The sequence below is a fragment of the Urocitellus parryii genome, chromosome 7 (genome assembly GCF_045843805.1).
Source record: "Urocitellus parryii isolate mUroPar1 chromosome 7, mUroPar1.hap1, whole genome shotgun sequence".
NCBI lineage: Eukaryota > Metazoa > Chordata > Mammalia > Rodentia > Sciuridae > Urocitellus > Urocitellus parryii.
This window is the reverse complement of record NC_135537.1, coordinates 4939374-4962786: the sequence shown is the minus strand read 5'-3', so window position 1 is coordinate 4962786 and position 23413 is coordinate 4939374. Positions and strand designations below refer to the sequence as shown.

The 23413-nt window shown below is 49.5% G+C and overlaps 1 protein-coding gene across 1 annotated transcript in view; it reads right to left on the bottom strand.

Annotated features, from left to right (window-relative positions):
* The window catches only part of Fam135b (family with sequence similarity 135 member B), a 190307-nt gene that overhangs the window by 82133 nt on the left and 84761 nt on the right, over positions 1-23413 (bottom strand). Inside the window, exons 3-6 of the mRNA XM_026407742.2 lie at positions 22527-22666; positions 16796-16866; positions 10816-10989; positions 5823-5949 (exon numbers count right to left, since the gene is read on the bottom strand). Coding sequence (XP_026263527.2) covers positions 5823-5949; positions 10816-10989; positions 16796-16866; positions 22527-22666 — 512 coding nt within the window. The remainder of the gene's footprint in view (positions 1-5822; positions 5950-10815; positions 10990-16795; positions 16867-22526; positions 22667-23413) is intronic.

Here is a 23413-nt window from a genome sequence, read left to right as displayed (position 1 = left end):
TCTCTGTTTTCAGGGATGTCACAGGCCAGAAGCCACACAGTGACATGTTTCACAGGCACATGGAAGTGTGTGTCTTACCAGTGCACCTCAAGACCTCATGGGACGGATCCAGGATATACACAATAACAGGCTAACATCTATTCCAAGCAAGGGCAAAGGACTCCGAACCCATAAAACAGGGGTAGAAGGGTAAGAAGGAGCGCACTCCTGGGAGAGAGGACATTCCTGCCTGGCAGTCAGCACTGTCCCTCAGATTCCCTCCTGGGCCTGTCCTACCACAGGCACCCTCCTGGCAATGGGGCGTGGGCCATGGTGACACAGGGCTCGGCGTGGAAGGGGCTTTGTGGGCTAAGCTAAGCTCACCAGGTAAGCTAGGGCACGAGCATTATTCCCTCCAGAACGTTATTGTTCTGCAACTTTCTGCAGTTCAACATAAAAGGAAAATGACCTCAGAAGAGTGACCGTGAACGATGTCAATAATGTTTACTCCTGTGTGTGGGAAAAGCCTTCCAAGTCGAGCAGAGGACAGGGGATTTCACATCAGGGTCCGCTCTAGCAGCACTGGTCGGCGGCACACAGGAGATGAAGCCTGCCCTGCCTTAGGGTCTCAGGGGCTGGAGAGATGGGCTCATCTTTTATCAGGTTCTCCATTAACCCGGCAGCCAATGACCGGGGTTGGGAGATTGCATCACATTCCTCAGGTCAGGCCACCAGCTTGGCCCCCCTCAGTTGTGTGCCTCCAGAGACCTGACCCAGCCTCTCTGTGACTCCAGTTCCCCATCCACAGAAGGAACACCAAGGTCACTGTGTGAACCAAAGGAGTCCATATGCACAGATAGCTTAGCCGGGACCTTGAGGGACAGGAGACATTCAAAGGTGTGCTCCAAAATGATCATCATCAACCTCTGCACACTTGTAAGATTTGATTTTCTAATTATTACGTTGTCTCACTCTAGATCCCAGGGCCCACTCATTCCCGTGGCTCTGCAGCACCCCATGGGGGATTAGCATCCGCTCCTGCTCTTCTCAGCCCTTCCAAGGGCTCCCCTAGTGGTGCCTCTGCACCAGGGGCCATGCCTCCCTCTGCACAGTGGAACCTTACTCACTTCAGACCCTGCAGGGAGAATAGGATTCTCCTGACCTGTCACTGGACTCTGGATCTCCAATAAGGGCCTGTCAGAACAGGGGATTTATCATATGTGTGGGTGGCTGTGTGTTAACTTGGCCCAGCTGTGGTACCCAGCTACTTGACCAAACATTTCAAGTGTTTCTCTGAGGACATTTGGTAGAAGATTAACACTGAAGTCACCAGACTTTGAATAAAGCAGATGAACTCCCACAATATAGGTGGGCCTTATCCCAGTCACAGGCCCTGGTAGAAGGAAGACTGACCTCCCCCAAAGCAGGAGGAATTTTGCCAGTAGAACGCCTTTGGATTTGAAAGCAACTCTTTCCTGGGTCTCCTGCCTACCAGCCTACCCCAAAGATTCTGGACTTGTCAGCCTCTACAACTGCATGAGCTAAATCTTAAAATAAATATCTTTCTCCCTGTGGGGGTGGAAAGAGATGGCATCACACTCCCTGAATTAAAACTGTAGCTTTAACTGGAGATTGATTCTCTCTCTCTCTCTCTCTCTCTCTCTCTCTCTCTCTCTCTCTCTCTCTCTCTCTCTCACACACACACACACACACACACACACACACACACACACAGTGGTGGGGAGCATGACATCCTCTGGGGTCAGCTGCTGTGGACCAACTGCCCAAGCTGTACATAGCAGTTCCAGGGGGATTTCAGTAAAAGCAGCAAACAGCAGGAGGAGGCTCCTGGAAGATTCCATCCAGCTCTCTTTCTACACCTTGGGAAACTGAGAGTCAGAGAGGGCAAGGGGCTGGAGCTCACACAGCAAGCTAACGCAGAAGCCAAGAGCAAAACCGCATTTAAGATGTTTGATTCAAAGTCCTGCCCACAAGACCACACTGGGGCTGGGGCTGTTGCAGTAAGAGTTTATTTAATTATATGCATAAATGATAAGGAAACAATATCAGCAGAGAATTTCTTGGGAATTTTTGTGCCAGGGTCTATGTTCTCAAGGCCCTTATAAGGTGACTCCACTTAATCTTCTCTCAACCCTTCAAGGCCTGCATGAGTATCTGTATTGGCAGATACGCTGGGAGGCAGAGAGGGTCAGTGCTTCCCCTGGTGCAACGCTGACAGCTGGAGGTGGGAGGAACAGGAGCCCTGCTCCAGCAACTCTGAACACAAAGGGTCTAACACAGAGGGTGCAGCAGCAAAGAGCGGCCATCAGGAGAGGGTCTGTGCTAACCAGAGGGGCACAGCATCATCACCTCTCATGATGCCTTGCCAATCAGCACGTTTTGCTGCAGAACTAGTTTTGCAAACACCTCTGCTGGGACTGGCTTCTTCTGAAGGAAGCCCCTGTCTAATCCTCCAGCGGAGGCTGCAATCTGTGCAGATTGCAGCGCTATTTGCTAATGCTCTGGGCTTCTTGGGGATTTGGTGCATGGCTCCCAGGGGAGTGCGGGGTGGATTTCATTCTCTGCTTTGCAGCCTTTGCCAGGTGGGAAGGCTCAGGGTGGGCGCACAGCACTGAATTATAGTTGGAGGGGACCCAAATGGAAAGTGCTCAGGAAAAGAACCAAGTCCTGAAAATAACCCATTGAGCTAAGTTCCATGGGCAAATTCAATGCCAAACACCCACAAATAAGCCATTCTATCTGACTCTTACAAAAGACAGTCAGGTCAGCTTTGACACACATCCCCAGAAAGAGCCAAGAATAGGAAACAACAACAACAACACTATACCGTATCTGTACTGTATTTGGAGCCTGGTGAGTCTATTTCTGTAATGTATTTTGTTGTTGTTTTCTTTTCTTTATATTTTGGGAAGGTACCAGGGATTGAATTCAGGGGCACTCAACCACTGAGCCACATCCCCAGCGTATTTTGCATTTAATTTAGAGACAGGGTCTCACTGAGGTGCTTAGCATCTCGCTTTTGCCGAGGCTGGCTTTGAACTCACTATCCTCCTGCCTCAGCCTCCCAAGCTGCTGAAATCACAGGCATGGGCCACCACTCACAGCTATTTCTGTAATGTTTTTACACATGTTAACTCTGAAATCTTCTCTGAAGAAAAGACATTATTCCATTTCACAGTTGAGAAGACTGAGTTTCTGCAGGAATGAATAAGCTCCCCAGGTCCCACAGCACTGACCATAGCTGGCATCTGCCCCAGAATCTTCTCTGAACCATATTACGACTGTGTCCAACTTGAAGACTGGACGAGGCCATGCTCAGACACGTCATCTGTAAGAGTCCAGTGGGATGAAACCATCCACAATGTGCATCACACGCCGGCCCTCGGGTCCCGCCATCACCCAGGGCAGCCGCACAAGGCCCTCAGATGTCCATGGAGATGTCCATCACCCTGCAGCTCCTTCCCATTAGGATCATGTCTGCTACCATACATAGCAAGGATGGGTCTGAGTGGCCCACAGCCTGGACTGTCCAGTTCTCCACATGACCGTGACCATACACTTGTGCCATTCACCCCTCCCCCGTTGCTCGAGCACAGATCACAGCCTCCACTGGGGGGATTAGACAGGGGCTTCCTTTAGAAGAAGCCAGTCCCAGGCATGGTGCTTGGCCCTGGGGATGGTCAGCTAATGAGATGGTCTCTACTCCCACCACTCTGAGCCCCAGGGAAGGAGACTGAGACTTCTACAGCACCGGGGAGAAGGTGTTCATCCTAGGAAATCCGAGTGCCTCATGCAGTGCTGACCTCTGAGCAGGCCCTGAGCAGGTGCAGGGAGCAGAGGGCCTTCAGGGAAAAGGGCTGATCGTCTTGTTTTCATCTGCTTTTGTGGAACTGACTAAGGACCTCAACTTGGGAAGCAAGTGTTTAAAATGTTTCCAATTGAGCTATGACTATAGGGTCACTGGTATCCCAGGCCATGTCCCCTAGAAAGCAGTCTGAGCTGAAGATTTTAGGTGGGAGGCCTGCTGGGAAGGTCTAGGGTATAGCACATGTTGTGGGGGGGGTAGGACTGGTTGCAGGGAAAACTTAAGCTGTGATATATTCACAATACTTCAGCCAAGGCCTGAGGACCTTTGCAGAGCAACTGGTCCTGCAGAGTCGGCCATCAGTGCCCCAGCGGCAGGGAAACTGGGGGGCAACTAGGGCTACACCTCGGCCTGGACATTCTGCTGTAGACCTTCAGGGTGTAGACAGGAAGATCAGGCTTCTCCTTGTGGCCCATCCCAGGTGGGGGGCCCTCTCATGTGTGTGACGTAGTAAAGAGAGCCCCCTCCATGCTGGTAGGCTCACTGCTTTCTAGTCAGTTCCTCAGTCACTCAGTGACCCTGTGTTGATGCTGGGGACACCAGGTTCTGGAATGTCAGTGGTCACCCGAGGTCCTGCATCTATACATTATGGGATTCACCTGCAAACTGATCCTATTTGGCTCTAACATCTGCTCCTTATGTGCCACCAAGTCCTGTGCTGCTTCTAGTTCCCTGTCCCTCAGGAAGACCTTGGTAGCCCTTCTCTCTACTTCTCAGGATCATGAGAACACTGGACACAGCAGCCAGAGCCACGTGGAGCTGCCATGGGCAAATGCTGCAGGCCGATCTCCCAGCCAGGTTTCAGAGCTGGGAGAGGTGATGTTGGAGGTGAGTGAGCCAACGTGGTGCTGTTACTCAGGACAGTCTGAGCATGGAGTCCATCTGCACAGGAGGATAGAGCACCTCCTGGGTAGTGTGACCGAGCTCAGAAGGCCTTTCACACTCATGCCACGGGCCATGTGATCATTAATTCCATATGTCAACCTGTCTAGGTCATGGGTGCCCAGAAATTTGGTGAAACATTGATCTGGATGACTGTGAGGATGCTTCTGAATGAGATTAACATGCGAACTGGTAGACGGAGTAAAACAGATTGCCCTCACCACTGTGAACTGCGCTTGTCTAATCCGCTGAAGGTCTGAATAGAACAAATGAGAGAGAGTCGGTAAAATAGCATGTTGTCTCTCTCACTCTCCTTGATCTGTGATTTTTTAGTTCTTATGCAAACAAGGAATGGACCTATGGGTCCTGTTTTTCCTGACAATCCTGAATAATAAAAGCTGGTTATTTCTGAGCAGATCACTAATAGAAACACATCACATACCAGCTCAGGAGAAATATGGACAGTCGTACATTTGCAGCCAAACCCTGCACATCACAGGAAAGTAGTAGCAGATGTTTCTGGGGGAGAAGGAGCAAGGGGAAGGACGGGAGATGCATAATGATTGAGTGACCACTGAGCACCAGGAACGGTGGTGAGGACTTCACGTTCATGGCAGTGTTGACACACCTGATCCTCCATGACAGACCACCTCTTCCTGGTTCCACCCCACAGCTGGGGAAAGTTACACTCAAAGAGTGAAGAAATGAAGGATGGAGCCAGCCTTTGAGGTCAGGCATGACTCAACGCCAAGAGCCTTTCAGTGTCCACACACCATCTGAGAGAAGCCCCTCACCACAGCGGCCTGGCCTCCAGAGAACCTCGCTCTCCAAGGGGCCATGCATAATGGTACCTTCTGTGGGCCATATCACCTGAGCCCACCACAGGGCTTGGCATGAGGATGTGTCTAATAAATGTTGCAGTAATAAAGAGGAGGATGGATGGACAGCCAGGGGAAGGGATCAGCAGAGCAGAGCATCTCTAGGGGGACTTTGAAGGATGCAGGAATCTCACAGAACACACACTCTGCAAACGCAGTTGGCAGGTACAAGTCCATGGCCCCAGGGCTGACCTTACCTCTGAGGAAGTCGGCTTGCAGTATCCAGCTCCAAAGACCAAGTTCTCCAGAGAAATGATGGACTGTTCTGTCCCCATGTCTGGGCCGCCTTTACCAAGCCAGGATCCTCTTCCCGGGCGAGCAAAACTAAAAGGAACACAGTGAAGGAGAAACCTCAGGTAAAGAAGGTGATGGTGGCCTTAACTCAGCACCCTTGAGGGGCACTGCTGGGAGCTCATGGGGCGGGTCACTTAGAAGGAGTTCCCTCCTCACAGGGTCTGGACAGGACATTTGGGGATGTTGTGAGGACAAAAGGGTCAACTGGCATGTACACTTGGCAGCCATCGATGACACACATCCAGAAACTAGCAAAGAAATGCCTGCCTGAGCTGCCACGAGCATGCCAGCTGAGGGAGACTGGGGTCTAGTCCACACCACCCCGAGCAGCAGGTGGACGGGCGCCTGGCCAGGGGCAGGAGGGCAGCCCTGCTCACACGGCTCCCCAGTGCTGTCACCTGAAGTGAGCCTCCTCCTGAGCCTTTGCCTGCTCTTTGGTAGAAGAATATAAATATCCACCTCCTTGAGCCAAGCAAGAAAACAGTCAGTGTCCAAGACAGCGCCATTGATAGAGCCCTCCCTGAGTCCACGGTGGCTAGCAGGACTGTAATCTGCTCAGCCGACAAACACAGACCTGGCCCACTCTGATACCCCGTGGAGATCAACTGTCGTGGTGTGGTGAGTCTGATCAACTCTAGAATCAAGGAGGGAGGGAGGCAGCGTGGTCGCTGCTCCTCGTCTCACTAGGCTTTGGGATCACCTCGCCTACCTTTACCTTTGTGATGTTCATCAATTAATGTGCTGATGCAGGTCTGCCTCCAGATCTCACCTACTAGATACCTTAACGCTGCGTTATTTCTTATCGTCCGTGTGATAAACACTGCACGGGGAGACTGCAGGTCTTTGAGGGCAGAGGGTCTTCGTGATAAGCAGGTGGCATCATCTTTATCATAGGTGCTCAAAAGAATCGTGCAGGGTTTCCCCCAAGAGACCCACTTTCCCATTCAAAATACTGACAGAGAAAGAAGTTGACATTCTATTTTGGCTTAATCCACTGATTCAAATCTGAATAGTCTCACCCCATGTGCCAGGCACCTTACTAATGGTATAGAGAAAGGGAGGGAGGTGGGCAAACCAGTCCCTGGAGAATGCAGTGGAGCTACACTGAGGCCTGCAAGCAGGGAAAGGTAGTTCTTGAAACACACCGGGTGACCAGGATGGATGTTCAGACAGGGACTTACTGCCTAATTAATGTGTCTAAAAATGAGCATCTGGCCATAAAGCCTATCCGCCAGGGGACAAGCCCCAGAAGCATCTCCTGCACACTATGTGCCAGGGTCAGATTTAACCTCCTCTGCCTTGTCTCTCCATGGGTCAGAAGGGTTGGTGATCACACTGGAACCGTAGAGTCACTGCCAGGACTCCCTGAGATCAGCCAAGGTGGCTTTAAGCAGAGCGTCTAGCCAATAGTGAAGATCCACAAAAAGTCAATAACTCTTAATGATGATGCAACCATCAGCCTAGTTCTATCTGTGTATCCATACTAGTGTGTCTAAAGGCAGGACTATTATAATCCCCCTTCCATGCGCTCCAGGTCCACAGATTTGACCACTCAAGGACTGAAAATATTCAGAAAACAATAGCATCTAAACTGAACATGTACAGACTTTTTCCTTATAATCATTCCCTACACAATACAGCATATCAACTATCCACACAGCATTTACATTCTATTAGATATTGAAGGTAATCCAGAGATGACTTAAAGTTTCTGGAGGATGTGTGTAGGTTGTATGCAAATCATACCATTTTATATACTGGCCTTGAGCATCCATGGGTTTTGGTATCTGTGGGGGTCCTGGAAACAAGCCCCACCCTGTATGGAGGCACGGCTGTCTAATGTAATATTAGCATTATTCTGATTTGCTTTGAGTTGAGAGTTGAGGCAAGTTTCCCATTCAGCTAGAAGATGGGTGGAAGGAACTTTCCAGAAGAAAAGTAGAATAGGTGTACCTATAGGTGTGCATATAGCAAAACAGTATTTATTTAAGTGTTGCCCTTGCTGTGTCTTTGTGAAGGATGGAAACACCTCAGAAGAAGTCCACCCACCCCATTTGAGGGTTAAAACTTGAATTCTTTTCTTCAGTCTCTCATTGAAGGTTAAGGGTCTTTTGAGGTTAAGTTTTAATTTCACACCTCCTTCATACTTATTGGATCTGACTGATGCTGTTTAAAATTGCTTTTCTAGAAAAGCTGGTGCTTGTCCTATTTGACAGGTATTTCCCACAATCTTAAAGGGTTCCCTTTGTTCTCAGCTACCATGAGCCAAGATAGAAATTCTTCCTGCAAAATCCAGGGAACGGAAGACAGTCCTATTTTTACCTTTGTCTCCGGAGAAGTATAAGCGCCCACTGTGGATTTATCTGCGTCCTTCTCCGGAAGGTCCTCAAGGCAAACCTGGCAGACACCTTCCTGACGGGGGTAGATTTTCTACCAAGAGTCCACAGATGCCCAATCCCCATGAGAATAGCATCAGGGCTGCCAGCGGCACAGAGGGAAAGCCCTGCTCGCACTCCCACTTAAGGTGATGTGAACGTTCCCGCAGCCTGTCTTTGCTCCTGCCCCCTCTTGATGGAACCTCTCTCCATCCAGCCTGCCAAGGGATCTCTACAAAACACAGCCCGACCAGGCCTCTCTGCTCAAACCTTCAGTTACTTTACAGAGTAAATGGACTTTCAGTTCCTTAGCGTGTCTCTAATTACACTGTTAAAATCTGGCTCTAATTCACCCTCCTGAATCCATCTCACCACCTCACAGAACACCAAGCCCATTTCTTCTGCAAAGCTTTCCTTTGGGTTTCAAGCAGAACTGCTTCTTACCACCCTCAAAGTCACCTGCCAGTTATTAAGCCTGTATTCATTTGGTCCAGATCAGAGCTTGGAATCTGGTTGATGCTCAGTAACAGTTAACCTACTGGACGCATGGCCAAGGGTTGTATATATACTCTCTTTCCCACGTGCTCAAATCAACACTGCTGGCAATCAGACACTCAGGATTGCCACCTGGGCCCTTCTGACCCTAAAGTCCTTGCTTTTAACCCTACCCTCTATGGGCTCCCTGCATACTGGGCACACGCCTCAGTTTAACTGGCGTCACTCTGAATCGGGACTCACTGCTGATGGGGATCTCTGCCAGGCTCTGCACCATCTGGGTTTGGGGAGCCGGATCTGCTCATCTTGGAGCTTCCAGGTTCAAGCTAGGAGTGGTTCAAGCACAGCAAACCAAGCCCTGAGCCAAGGACATTTCCCCCAAGGGTAGGCCCTCGACTTGTTCCATGACATCCCCATCTTCTCTGTTGGCTCAATCTCACCTCAATTTGAAAGAAATTCCTTATTCATCATTGTTTATATGTTGAAGCAGGTGTGGAGAGAGTTTAGGCGACCTGCCCAAGGACCCCCAGGAACTAAGGGGTAGACTGGACAATGAGATGGTGGTGACTGCATCTGAGGAGGACGACCCACTCTTGAGGAGCTGGAACCACAGAGAGAGCTCTGCCCTTCCTCCCCCAGGCTGCCACCTGCCTTCGGCACAACGGCTGATCTCGGGACACCTGTCTCATCTCACTGACACAGAGATGACCCTCAACTCTGCACCAGGCCCCATCTGCCAATCCTCAAAGCAACTTCAGGGCTGGGGAACTTGCTTCCCAGAACCACACTCTGCCACTTCTGGAGTCTACTTTTCCTGCAATTTTCCAAGGCCGGGTCCCCGTCCCTGTGTTCCTGAGATGATAAATCCTGGAACACTTTCCACCAAGCTCCACTGCAACAACAACGCGTACCATGTTATATTTCCACACCTGCAGGCTGGCCGCCTCCTCGGTGAGTGGGCTCCCTGAAGGAAAGGGCTGCTTCGAGGACCCTGAGGATCCCCCAGTAGGACGTGCAGGGCAGAACCTGAGGCCTTCTCCAGCACACCAGGCGCTCAGCCAGTGCTCATGGTGCCAGGAGAAGGAACAGCCCCACAGACTCCCTGACCCAAGGGCCTCCTTCCTCTTCAGAGCACAGCTCCTATCAAACAGCTCAGTCAAGGTGAAGGGCTTCTCAGCAGAGCACTGTGGGCCATGTGGCCCCAGGCTAGGGGGCTTCCATGTGCTCTGGCATGAGCTCCCAGGCACGATTGCCCTCAACGCCCAAAGCCCACACTACTGCAAACCTTCCAAAAAGTGATTCACTTTTCTCCTCTCAGAATCCACCTGACATTCCCTGTGAGCCCCACTTACTCTTGGCACTGAGAAACCATCCAGGAAAAGGAAATTGGGACAATTCCCTTTCCAAAAAATCTGTGTTACAAGAGTCTACCCCTAAATAGCTCATGGTACACATTTGCACCTTTAGTCCACACCCACGTGAGATACTGTGAGATGATTTAGAGGCCCATGGTCAGCCATGCTGGGGCGTTCAAAGAGGTCAGCGAAGGAGCAATTGTCCATGTGGTCACCCACATTTGAACAAATAGCCACCAAGGAGGAGAGAGAGCTGGGAACTCTTGCCACGTGGCTGGCCCTGTCATCTGGGAGTCACTACAACACATGTAGATGGCACCCGTTAGCACTCCTGCCTTAGAGATGAAGCTCATGTGACTCAGGACATAAGATGACTTGTCAAATCAGGCAGATAAAAGTGAGGCAGGTGAAGACTTCAGGCCCTCCTGATGGGAGCCACAGTTTGGCAGGTTTTCAGTCCCCGGACTCCACCCCGTGCCCCTCTGCCTCCTGGTGGTCCCTCCACATGGCTCCTCTAGCTCTTCTGTGTCTCTTAGGCCCAAACCTACACCCGCAGCCTGGAGGCAGCTTCTCTGCTGGGAACTGACCTCCCTGGGCAAGCTCCATGCCTCCAGCCACACCTGTGATGGGAGGTGACTCTCCATGACTCAGGGCCACCTCTAACTTCATACCTGATCAAGGGCTGCTGCAGAGCCACCAGGGCAGCGTGGATGGTGACGGAGATCACTGACAGGTGGAAGTAGTCGAACATGACAGGGACCTGGTGGTGCAGACCTCTCCTGGGGTGGAAGTGCAGGCCGAGCGTGCGGCTGCTGATCATCGGTGCCCCGGCCACGTCCCTTAACCTGGAAGACATGCAAGTGGCTCAAATTAGTGATGTGGTTTTCCCTGCTGTCGTCCAATGGTCCACAGGCCAAACGTAGGGCATGCTCATCTTAAAATCTGCACAACGCTGCCTGGTAGGCATCATTTTCCTCACGATCAGCAAGTGAAGGAACTAAGGCTACACGGCAGATCTGGGACCCATGCTCTGCTGTCAGGTGACCCAGAGGCCCAGCTCCCTCCCTCGCGGCTCCTCTCAAGGCCACAGCCTCCCGGCTCTCCTTCCCTTCCTCTCTCGATGCTCCACCAACTGCAGCACTGAGCTTACTGTGCCGATCCACTTCAGAACCTGCGCCTTCAGTCACAGTTCTACTCCAAGGACAGCAGGAGCTGCCACTACTCTGTCTTTCCAGCCCCAACACCCAAGTAGGCCTGGCAAGGGTAGAAGCTGCACAGTGTGCATATTGAGGTGGATGACTGACTGACTGAGCCAAAGCAAGAATGGACCCGGAGCGCATGGCCCATTGGTCTGAGCGGTTTCATGAAGGCCCCCACCTTTGTTCTGACAGATCATGACAGGTGTGCTCTGGATGCTCAGAGGTAACCAACTGGAAGGGAAGACCCAGCAGCACCTTTGCTTATAAAGGGAGCTTGAGTCTCCTCTAAAAATAACACCAGATACAGTGGACCTCAGGAGGACCAGCACTAACCTGCAGCTCTGAAAACCAATCCCTCAGGCTCACAGGCATGTGAGAAAACTGGAGGAGTGTCTTCTAGGACTGAGTCAAGAGAGAAGCTTTTCCTTCCTCCACAGGTGAGGAGGTGAGGCAAGGCACTGAGTAAAGGGAGCAGCCGTCCACAGCCCCCAACAGCTGTCCCTCATTGCAGTCCTTGATGCTCCTGGGCCAATGGAGGCCTTGTGACAGAGCTAAAACCACAGGCCCCGCGCAACTCCATAAATAAGCGGCAAGTGACCAGGAAGAACTCACGTGAGGATGGGATGAAGTGTCTACCCAGGAGCTCAGAGAGTCATTAGCATTGCACTTGATTCAAAGCTGATAATTCATGAGGCCTGTCTAGGAATTGAACACATTGCTTTTCTCTTCCTCTCTATATACTCATAGGAGGTATTTACTAATGTTATTCCACTTACTGAAGAGGAAAAAAGGCCAAGTGAGTTAATTAACTTGCTCAAAGTCACAAGCAAAATGGAAAGGTCAGACCATGTCCTTCTGACTGCACGGTCTGTTCCAAGATACTTTAACACCGCCCTGAGTCTGTTCAGACCCAGGCTCCTGCAAGTCACAGACACATTCTTAGGGACTGACCAAGAGGCAATTGAAGAGGAGGTTTAACAGGTGGTTAAACAAGTCACAAGGTAGCACAGGTGTAAAAACGTTAACACGAATTTAAGCCACTTTAATTAGAGTCACCAATGAAGAAAGTGGGAGTTGATTGCCCTTTGGTGCCCTGAGATGCGTAGAACCAATTCCTGGAGACCAAACAGATGCTGGGGGTATCTCAACTTAGAAAAGACAGAGATAAACTCAACAGCACCCAGGCAGGGGAGAATGCCTGGGTTCTTATAAATGACCCAAGGCCAATGAACAAAAACCAAGTAAAGACAATAACAAACCAGCAGATCAGCAGGGAGAGAGCCCAGGGTGTAGCCTGGAGATGAAGAGGTGGCTTGGAGAGGTCTCCTGAGCCGAACAGCCATCCACACTGAGAGTGTTCTTTATGTAAGAAGAATCAAATTGAGGGCACCCAAGGAAGGACATAAGGATGGACTGCCCCTTCAAGGAAAGAATCTCCTGGACAGCAGAGCAGTTTGGGGACAGAAAGGGATATGACTACAAGGCGTGTGCTCCCTGGCCTGAGGCCACAGGGGTGGAAGATCTCTGCAGGCAGTTATAGGGTGCAGTTAGGCCAGAGCAGGGCGCCTCAGTCTAGGGATGTTGACTCTGGGGCCTGAAGAGACTTTGCTGGGATCGGGGCTGTCCTGTCACTGTGAGTCTGCACAGCATCTCTGGCCTACACCCACCAGATTCCAATATCCCTCTCACCCCTGTGTCTCTGGACAAGGACAAATGTCCCCAGGGGCCAGCTTTACCCCACCTTTATTAGAGCCCGTGGATGAGATGGGCTTCAAGTGCCCTTCCAACCTGCTCCATTTGATTCCTGTTTGTTTGTTTTCCACCTGGGGCCAAAGAAGCCAGCTGACCTGGTGATGCTTCAAAGTCTAATGTCTTCCCCCAGGATGCGCTACAGATGCCTTATCATCCTTAAACCCAATTTAAGAAAATGAAAATCTATGGCATTTCCAATCTTCCCCAGCTGCTGGCTTCCTGTTCCTCTTAGCTAATCTTGTACTTCATGCAAGCACCGTTCAGATTGTTATGAAGAGCTTCATATTGCACAGAGGAAGCAACACATTGAAGCCTGACCTTGCTTTCATCTCTAAAGCCATAAAAGCAGTCACTTGTTCAGCAGGCCATGCACGGGGACTGCTACATGTATTGTCCCTCTTAATCCTCATAACAGACCCAATACTAATGCCTACTTTATAAACAGGGCTACTAAGATTTGGAAAAACACAGGGACTCTCCCAAGATTTCAGAGTTAATGAGAACTGAACCACAATGGCTGCATCTTATCCAAGGATTCACTCAGCCTCCTGTGCACTGGCTCACCACCAAGGACTTCTTCAGGAAGGAAAGTGTCATTTACTGTGTCCACTATGACTGACATTAGAGCTTCTTAAGGGAGTGTCGGGAGTGATTTCCAGACTGGGGCTGGAATCAATGGTAGGTTTCTATGGTTAACTGGGAATGCCTGCCACAGAGCCATGGATGAAAACTGGAGGAAGTGCACACGGGACATAGGGCACTGGTGGGTTATCGGAGGAGTGAATGATAGAGACCTCAGATGGTGGAGGGGGGCATGTGAACAATGGGAGCAGGGAGTTGGATTCTGAGAATATACACAGGGTTTCTTAAGCCTCCACTTTCCCACGGAGTGGGAAGCAGATGTAAGGAGAGAAGCAGATGTCTAGGGGGTCCTGATAAAGACAAGAAGCAGGAGTCCACAATGTGGAGCCCAGACATGGATCAGGACCCTGGACAGACACTGGGCGAGCCCAGAGACCAGGAAAGCCCAGCCACATCAACACAGGTCCATTCTCCAATGCCCAGACCCAATCAGGCCTCTCTTTGGTTCAGATCCCACCCCCAATCCCAACTCAACTGCCCGTGTTAGGAAAACACCCACCACCACTAGGTAGATTTCAGGGATTGGATCCCTGAGAACTGAGAGAAAGTCCTTGAAGGGATGGAGGACCATCAAATACTGGCCTGTCAGCCTCCTGGTTCTCATTCGCCAAAGAAAAGGCAAGACCAGATGTGAGGACTGGTTTTCATTTCTGTAAAGTGGTCGGTGATTCTGAGGTTCTCCAGGGGACAGTGTGAGGGGAAGTTTGCTCCTCATCACCGCCTGCCAGCAGGGGAAGGGTCCTCCAGTGAGCTGACAAGAGCAACCTGGAGGAGGAACAGTTTATTTTGCCTCAGTTTCAGCCCATGGTTAACTACCACCATTGTCCTGGCCTGGGATAAGGCAGAGCATCATGGTGGAAGGTGGGGCAGAGGGAAGTAGCTACACTCTGGTCTGTATCCCCTAGAACTGTGCAAATAGGTCCTGGTGACGACCTCATCCTTCTAAGGCCCTCCGCTGAGCAGCTGGATGAGGCTGGACTAGCCCGAGGGAGAGAGAACAGACATGGGGTGGAGGTGAGTCTCCATGAATGTGAGATGGGGGTTCAAGTGACTTCGTCTATTTCCCAGGAACTAGATGTGGGATCCTTGGAGGAGTGTCTGACTGTTGTGTTTGGATATGAGGTATCCCCCCAAAGTTCCAGTAACATGCCAGCAACATGGACTGTCTGCCAGGACACTACTGTCTGAGGACAGAGCCAGGCTAGAAGAGGGGCCATGTGGGCTTCACCTGGCATGGTCACAGAGGCAGACCATCCAGCCCTGCAGAGACAACAACTTGCTACCAGGTGCACCAGATGCTAGAGGCAGCGCCACGGGAAATGTTTGCTCAGCTGGGTTTCAGTCTGACTTTGGCCCCATCCCTTCTTGCAATGTTCCTATCCTTCCTTTTTGGAATGGGAATGATTAGTCTCTGCCATGATGTATTGGATGTATGTAACTTTTTGCAAGGCTCATAGCCAAGAGTTTGCCTTAAGTATCAGAGGAGACTTGGATTTGAACTTTTGGGCAATGCTGGAACTGTTAAGACCGTGGTGACTCTTCAAAGTGGGCTACATGTGTTTTTCCTTGTGAGATAGACATGAGCTCTTGGGAACAGGGCATGGTTATGGTTATGAGATATCCCCTTAATGCAAGAACTTTCAGAGGTGAAATGATTGGACGACGAGGACTGCAACCTACTCAGCCATCCTGGTTTGAATGTCTAGGTGATGGCAGCTGTGGGCAGGGGGGGCACGGTTGGGGAAGACGTGTCACTAGGGGCGTGCCCAGGAAGGGCTCACCTTCTCTATGACACCTTCACTCCCCTCTCTCTCTTCTTCCTGGCTGTCGTGAGTGTCGTAATTCCCTCTGCCCCACCTTCCACCATGATGCTCTGCCTTACCTCAGGCCAGGGCAATGGTGGTAGTTAACCATGGGCTGAAACTCTGAGGCAAAATAAGCTTTTCCTCCTCCAGGTTGCTCTTGTCAGGCATTTTGTTCACAGTGATGGAGAGCTGACTGACACACTGCCTCCGAAAATGTGCTGCACGACACCGTCCCCTGGCTGGAAAAGGCCCCACTGGATCAGAGGACCCCAGAGGGGGCTGGGGAGGTGGCTGGGGGTCTAATGAGTAGATCTCCAAGGAATTAACAAGAACGCTCGAGGCGGATGCAGCAACTGCCACAAAACGGGCCCTGCCTTCCACCGACCCAATTTCGTTTCGTGCCATTTTCTCCATCTTCTCCCTCCTCACGGCCTGGCCCCAAAACCTCCGTGGAGAAGAAAGCTGGGGAAGAAATATAAAGCCCCACCCACGCCCTGCCTCTGCACTGGGCGTCCTCACCCTCGGGAACCTGGACCCAGGGTGGGATAAGAAGGCAGGTGGAAGTTACAGCCAGGAGTTTTCAATTCCCAGGTAAAGGATGATTTACTCATTACCTGGAAGACTCCACTGTGCTCAATGAGAAGACGGTTCACCTCAGGGCTGAAGGCAGAGGCCACAGAGAAGAATTAAAGGAAGCAGCCATGAGAAGGAAGAGAGTCACTTCCCAGTGATTTAATCAGCAGGTTATACATAAATGGATTTTCAATTTTCAGAGAGTTGAAACACAACAGAAGGTATTCAGTACAGAGATGCAGAGTCACCTGGCAGCGGAGGTACCGTGATCACCAAGGTGGTTTGCCCAGGGTGAGGCTGATCCATTGCACAAAGATGCAGAGCCCTGGCAAAATTTCCTCTGATTCAGAGGAGGCTTTGAATTTTACAGCCTCACAGGGTCGTTATTCTAAAGCCACCAATTACTACCGCAGTGAAAAGGTACTGAGGACAGAAGGCATCAGCCAGTGCGGCTGAGAAGTGGGGAGATTTCTGTGCACACAGAACCGGAGCCACCTGCCTCAAATGCAGTTTGAAATGCCCACACAGACATTCTTGGCCCCTGTTCCTGGTCAGCTGTGACTAGTGGGACCTGGCAGCTTCCCCGAAATGGGTTTTTGAAAGTTGTTGTGAGGACTGAGCCTTGGGGATGCCCTAGGGTGGGTATGGGGTGGGGAAGCCACAGGGCCAGCACAACTCACTGCTCTTCACTATCCGTAAAGTGCAGGTCCACCTTGAGCTGAAACTCCACCCCGCTCAGCGCGTCTTCCACCTGCAAAAGAAATAAAGTCCGAGGGATTTCAGAATGGTCGACTTGAAATATTTAGCTGTTCTATTTCCTAAATTAGAGAAACAGTAGAGAATTCCAGCACAAAATGAAAGTCACTGTTGCTTAAAGCAGGTTCTCCCTGAAAGTTCTGTGGTATTCTGGATGAACAGGGTCCCTGGGTGAGTTCTGTGCAAAGTGGAAGGAGAGCATTTACGTAGCTGGCTTGCTAAAGCCTCTGTGCCAAAACAGCTAAACACGTCTCCTTAGGGTAGGACCCCTGGAGGCCTCATTTCCCTGTGGATTAAGTCTGGAGTACTTTCAGGCAGGATGAGATGTTCAGTAGCACCTCCTTTGAGAAGGATGGAAGAGTGAACTTACAGTGAAATCTAACTTGGCTAGTGATGGGATAAATCAGCGATAAAGTCTTCTCCAACCCCAAGTTCCCTTGCGTGGCAGGGAGGTGTCCACATGTGCAGAGGAGGAAGTCCACACCCAGGAATGCGAAGTCATTTCCCCAGGAGGCTCAAGTCCACAAGAAAGAAGCTCTTCATTGTCAGCCTGAGGATCCTTACATGTAGCCATTTCAATTTCAAGACCCTTCTTTTTAGCATTTTGTGTCCTTCCATTGTTAGCGAGTCTGTGCTTCCCACATACACCGGTATCCCAATTTTTCTTTTCTCATGCACAAAATCATCACCCCTGGTCGAAGGAGTCTCACACTAACTTCCAGATGTCCCAGTCCCTCTACTCAGCTGGCCTTCCCAGCACCAGCATTGCACACAGGTGACAGGACTCAGCCCCATCCCTGGGCCGGATGTGTCCTCCTTTGTACCCCACAGAACCCTGCTTCTTTTCTCTTAGCATTTAGTACTTCATATTAGAATTGTTGGTTTCAGGTTTATAGCTGGAAGCTCAGGAACCAAATGTTATCTGTGAACGTGTTTTGTTTAATCCCCACGGTATTTTAAAAAATGTTTTGAACAAGTTGCAAATATTTAAAATTCAGGCAATTTCACATTCGAATTGCAGGTTTCTAGGTTCTGGAAAAATAAAATCCCTGGATCTGGCAGAGCTGGTGTCGGTTTGGATCAAGCGATTCTTCTTGCACCTACCGCTGCTTCACCATTCACTGCTGATGCCTGTCTGGCCTGTGGCTAAGCCCCCACCTACTTTCTTGCTGGATGTTCCTTCTAATCTTATCATTAAAGGGACACTGCTCTTCCTACTTCTGGACCTCAAGCTCAAGGAATAGGGCCTGCTACAAAGAAAGTGTCTTTGCATCTTCAAGGAATAAAGCCCTTCTCATCCCACCTTTTTTTGTGGGGATTGTTTCTTTGCAAGAATGTGCTCATCCTTCAGGGACAGAAATCTCCTATCCAAAGGCCTCTTTGGAAATGTCTTCCTGGTTAAGCATAATTCAGGCAGAGACATATGGATGGAATTTATCTTTAGGTCCTTAGGGTTTTAAAAATTGTTGTTTAAAAAAAAAAGCATTTAAAAGCTAACATTTTGCTGAATCCAAATGCTATAAATAACTTCTCCTAGATTTGTTTTGCATAATCACGAGCCTCACTTCACACACACAATGAAAGCAACGCAGCCTCTTGCCACCAGTTCCTTGGAAGTAAGACTGGCAAAGCAAGGCTCCAGCCACCTTCCAAGCTGCATTTGCCTTGGTAATGAAAACTCCCTGTGAGCTCTAGCTTTAAACTCGCTGCAGTTCCCTAGGAGCTGTGGCTGGATTGAGCCTGGCTGTGACTTCACTGACACCTCAATACATCTTACTTGCAATATGTATTCCAAATGAAGTCATTACCTTCTGTAACCACTCATTTCATGAAGGGCTGTTATCCGCCCCTCCAAACACACATGCGTGCACACAAACACACTACCCAGCATACACGTCTTCCCCTAACCCTGTCTTTTCTCAGTTAAAGACATCTCCTTTCAAGGGTTAGGTTCACAAGACCTGAGGTATTTTTGCATGATCATGGAAATCATAAAAGAAGTTAATACTTATGAAAGAGTCGCTATGTGGCAGACCTTACCTGATGTAGATAAAACCTTGAATGAAGAAATATTGTCCCCCATTTACAAGTGAGAAAACTGAGGCTCAGTATGGTCAAGCTTGGCCCTTGAGCGAGTCTTATGTGCCTGGTTCTGCCCTGGGCTCTAATCCTCATGGTCAAACCTGAGTTCTAGGCTATACCTCCTCTCCCTGTTGGCTTCAGATCTACTCATGACAATGACTCATCATCAGTTCTCCTCTTTCCCTGTCCCCCAATCCTCACTTGGACTGGTGGCTAAGGAGGAGCTTCTGAAGGCAGGCTACATAGGTACCAATTCTGATGCTATCACTGAATCCACCTCTCGTTGATTTCCATCTGTAAAATGGAAGTAAATCAGGCTTACTCCATAGGGTTTTGTTGTGTGAACTAAATATGATAATTTGTACACAAGGGGTTGACAGTTCTCAAAAAATATTAGTTATTATTATTCCAATGATTTCCTCTTTAGTTCTGGGCCACCAACCCCACAGTGGTCCTACCCACAGGGATTAGACTACCTGGGCTGGAAGCCTCTTTCTACCCCTTTCCTTCCTGGTGGGGTGACTTTAGGACAATAACTTAACATCTCTTAATCTCAGGATCTTCATCCATAAAACAGGGGTAATAAAACACCACGTTGTTTCAGTGAATCAAAGAGAATACTCTGCACAATGCCTGCCACACAGCACCCCCTAATAAATGTAAGATACTGTTAAAGTCATCATGATGGTTATTCCCACACAACCTGGATGCCTGTCACCTTTCAGTAGAATCTTTGCCTCTCCCAACTACCCTGGACAGCAACTTCATGCCACAGAGTAGGGTCACATCACTGGCTGTCTTCTCTGTGTGAAGTCCTTCATCTCTGGACTTAACCCTGACCCGCTTCCATGGGCTGTTCTGGGCCATCCTGCAGCACGGTTCCCGTCCATCTGATTGCTGGTCACCTGTCTAACCTCTACCTTGACACTTGCAACTCTTATGTGGGCAGCAGCAGTGACAGCTTCTACACCCTTAGTCTCCTGAGCCCCATTTCCCATATTTGTGCAGGAATGACCTGTGCAAACCCTCCTCCCACTGAGTCTGGAAATCCTCCTGCCTTTAGACAAAGGTGAACAGGTGGACTTCAGTGGGGTCCCTGTGACCCCCATGCTCTTCTTAACCTTCCTTTCCAGATCCGATCCGTGTCTGTGGTGCTTTCTGTGCCACAAGCATGATGCTCTCTTCCTCAAATCTGCCCTGTTTTACTCCTCACTGTCCTGCTGTCCTGTGTCTCAGAAGTGCTTAACTGGTTGGTAGGGAAATCTCACCTATGCCTCCATTCCCAAACTCTGAATCAACCCAGTAACCCACCCTGCAAATCCTAATGCTCTGCTCAATCACCAGTCTGGGGTGGCCTCTAGGATCTGCATTTTGTGCAAGTTCTACCAAAGAACTATGATGTGGGTACTCCCATATTGTTCACACATACACACACACTCACACACACACACACACACACATACACACACACATACACACACGCACACACATTGATGTAATCTGTTCTTCTTCCTCCTCAGAGCATCAGGCATCTTGTCATTGTAATTGTGTCTTCTCCATTTTGTCAGCTAGGGGTCTGTGCTCCATGTGTGGGCTGCCATTAGCCAAGGTCCAGAGGATGTGTGTGCATTTTGTTCTGCTGTATTTACCCCAGGCCTTCTCTCCCTTTCTGTGTTTGTCCTCTACTCTGGCTCATTCCATTGCTTTTATTTTTTTGTCCCCTTTTACCAATCCATGTATGTTGTAAGCCTTCCTCAATCTTCTGTGGGTTTCCACAGCATTTATATACAACACACACACACACACACACACACACACACACACACACATACTACCTCCACACTTGCTCTTTGCAAGTTCTGTTGAAACATCTCATCACATTTCTTAATTGTGATGGACTAGTTCTCTCCCTGGCCATCCCTTGCACTCCCTGCAGCCTCACTGTGTGCACTGAATCCTCTCCATGTGGGAATTCCCCATGGCTCCTGGCAAGGTGTGCCTGACAGACAAGCATCCACTGTGCCGATATCTGTTGTTCATAGAGACGGATGCATTCATTCCTGGACATATCCTCTGTGTTACCCAGCCGCAGGCTGTAAGCAGTATTTTGGCTGTCACAAGCAGATAGATATGCACTGGAAAAGAATCCATGCATGCATTCCGAATACACAGGTTTTCAGACATATCCAATTAACTTTAATTATCACTGATTTGGATATAATGATTAGTTGCAACATTGTTTGCTGCCATATGGATTACGGCTGACAATAATGAAGTGTTATTTTCTATAGGTAAATAATTTGACATGGAGAAAAAAACCAATATATCCTATGAAACAGGCTCCCATTTAACCTTGGGAATGTTTTAGGATCTCATGAGGTTCAAATCAAAAGGCTTTAAATTTTTAAGGGCCGTATCAAGAAACAGGGAATTAAAATGAAATAATGCCAAGAGGTAACATTGAAATAGAAGCCCCAAACACCAGGTGTTCTCTTTCCCTATTTATCTCCAGTGTGGGACATACTTAGTGAGGGTCGGAGAATCTTGGAGAAGTAGAGAGATGGGTGGATAAATGGGAAACAAGTGGCAGCACTTACTTTTAGCCACACAGGAAATCCTGGTCACTACCTAGAGCACAAAAGTTGGACCAAAAGCTGAGGGATAGAAGAGGAGGAAGACGTGGCCAGGAGAAGCTGCTATGCACACCACACGGGAATGAAGCAGGAGGACTCTAATTAAGTTTTCCTAAAATAGGAGCACTTTTCCACATCCTGAAAGGGATTCTATCAAGAAATAATCAACAGGAATGTGGCACCAGGGATTTGAGGGGGGCTAGGGAGTGAGAGCAATGGTTTGGACTCCATATCCTCCTTTGAAATGTGTTAATTTGATGCGTGAGGAATTTTCAATGGCGAGCCAAGGTCTCTCCACTGTCATTCCTGCTATTCCCTTTCCTGGGATGTTCTTTCTCTGTCTCTGTCTGATTGACTCTTAGCAGGTAGGTCTGAAAGCCGGCTCCTTTGTGAAGGGGTTGCTGAGCAGCAGCTTTGTGGTCCCAGAGCTCAGTTCTCCACCCTTGGCTTCCCTTTATTCTTCCCTACGTAGCCAGCATAGTGCACCAAGATGCTTGTTTAAACATCTTTGTCCCTACTGAAGAATTTACCCCAGAAAGGCTGAGGTCCTGCTGCCTTCTTCACCTCTGTCTCTCATCCAAGAACCTAACCCAGGCTTTGCAAGAAGCAGCTACTCAAAAGCCTATGCTGACTGATTCATGACAGAGTGCCTGAATGGATGCACAGACAGACAAGTGAGGAATGGAAGAGAGGCGCTGAGTTGGTCAATGGAGATGCTTGCCCCTGAGACCTCATGAGATGAGCAAGCCCTTGAATGAAAGGATGAGTAAAGTGTGCATCTGTAAGCAAGTGCATGAATGCCCTAACCCCATGAGTTCCCATCTGTCAGATTTCAGACTTGGTCTCTGGCTTCACCTTCACTTACCATTTACCTATCAATGAGAGGAACTGGTCAAGAGGGAGAATAGCGTCTTGGGCTGGTGGTTGATTCACGACTTACCCTTTCACCGTCAAGGAGCAAATGAGCTCGAAAGATCATGGCATCATTTATGGGCACCTCTTCATTCCTGTATAAGATCTGGAAGACCCGGCTGTGCACAGTGCTCTCATGGACACAGGCGGAATGCAGAGTGCTGCTCTCTGCAAAACAAGAATCAGAAGGTGCTCATGAACTCCAACGCCATCCTGTGCCTGCAGCCCCATCAGATGTCACTTTAGGAAAGTAACAATCCCCAACCCCAAACTGCATTGCAATTTCCAAAGCTTAAAACCATGCATGTATGACACCCCCACACTTGTGGTTATCCAGTAGGGCTGGTATCTCAGGGAAGCCAAGTCCTTGTCCTGGAGCTGTGGAGTGGAAACCCGGGAGGGCTAGAGCATAGGTGGCATGGGCCTGATGTGCAGCAAGCGAGGGCCGTGGCAAGCCAGGGCATGCTAACCTGTTACCTGATGGTAACCTGGCCCAGGCCTGGTGTGGATACCCACTACACCCATTTCTCCGAAGCTCTGAACTCCCATCATCCACTGTCCAATGACCTCAACCTTCTACTTCCTACAGTAAGAATATATAAGTGGGGCAGACCTGAATGGAAGTTCAGACTTAAGGGCCAGCTAATAACATTGGTACTTTTCCAAACCCCGATTAGCCTAACTTGGCACCTACTAGCATTGACCAAGTGCAATAGGAACCCCTAGACTAGTACGCTCAGGTGGCAAGCCCTATTGGGGTTCCCTCTTGCCCTTCTCAGAGTTCTATTTCTATTAACATTGGGATAAATCTTACTCCTCTACTCTTGCCTTCCATTGTCTGGGAGTTTCATTCTTTAGATTTAGGAAATAAGAACCAGGAAAGAAGTTGGTGGTGAGCTGCTGGGGTCTGTTGCA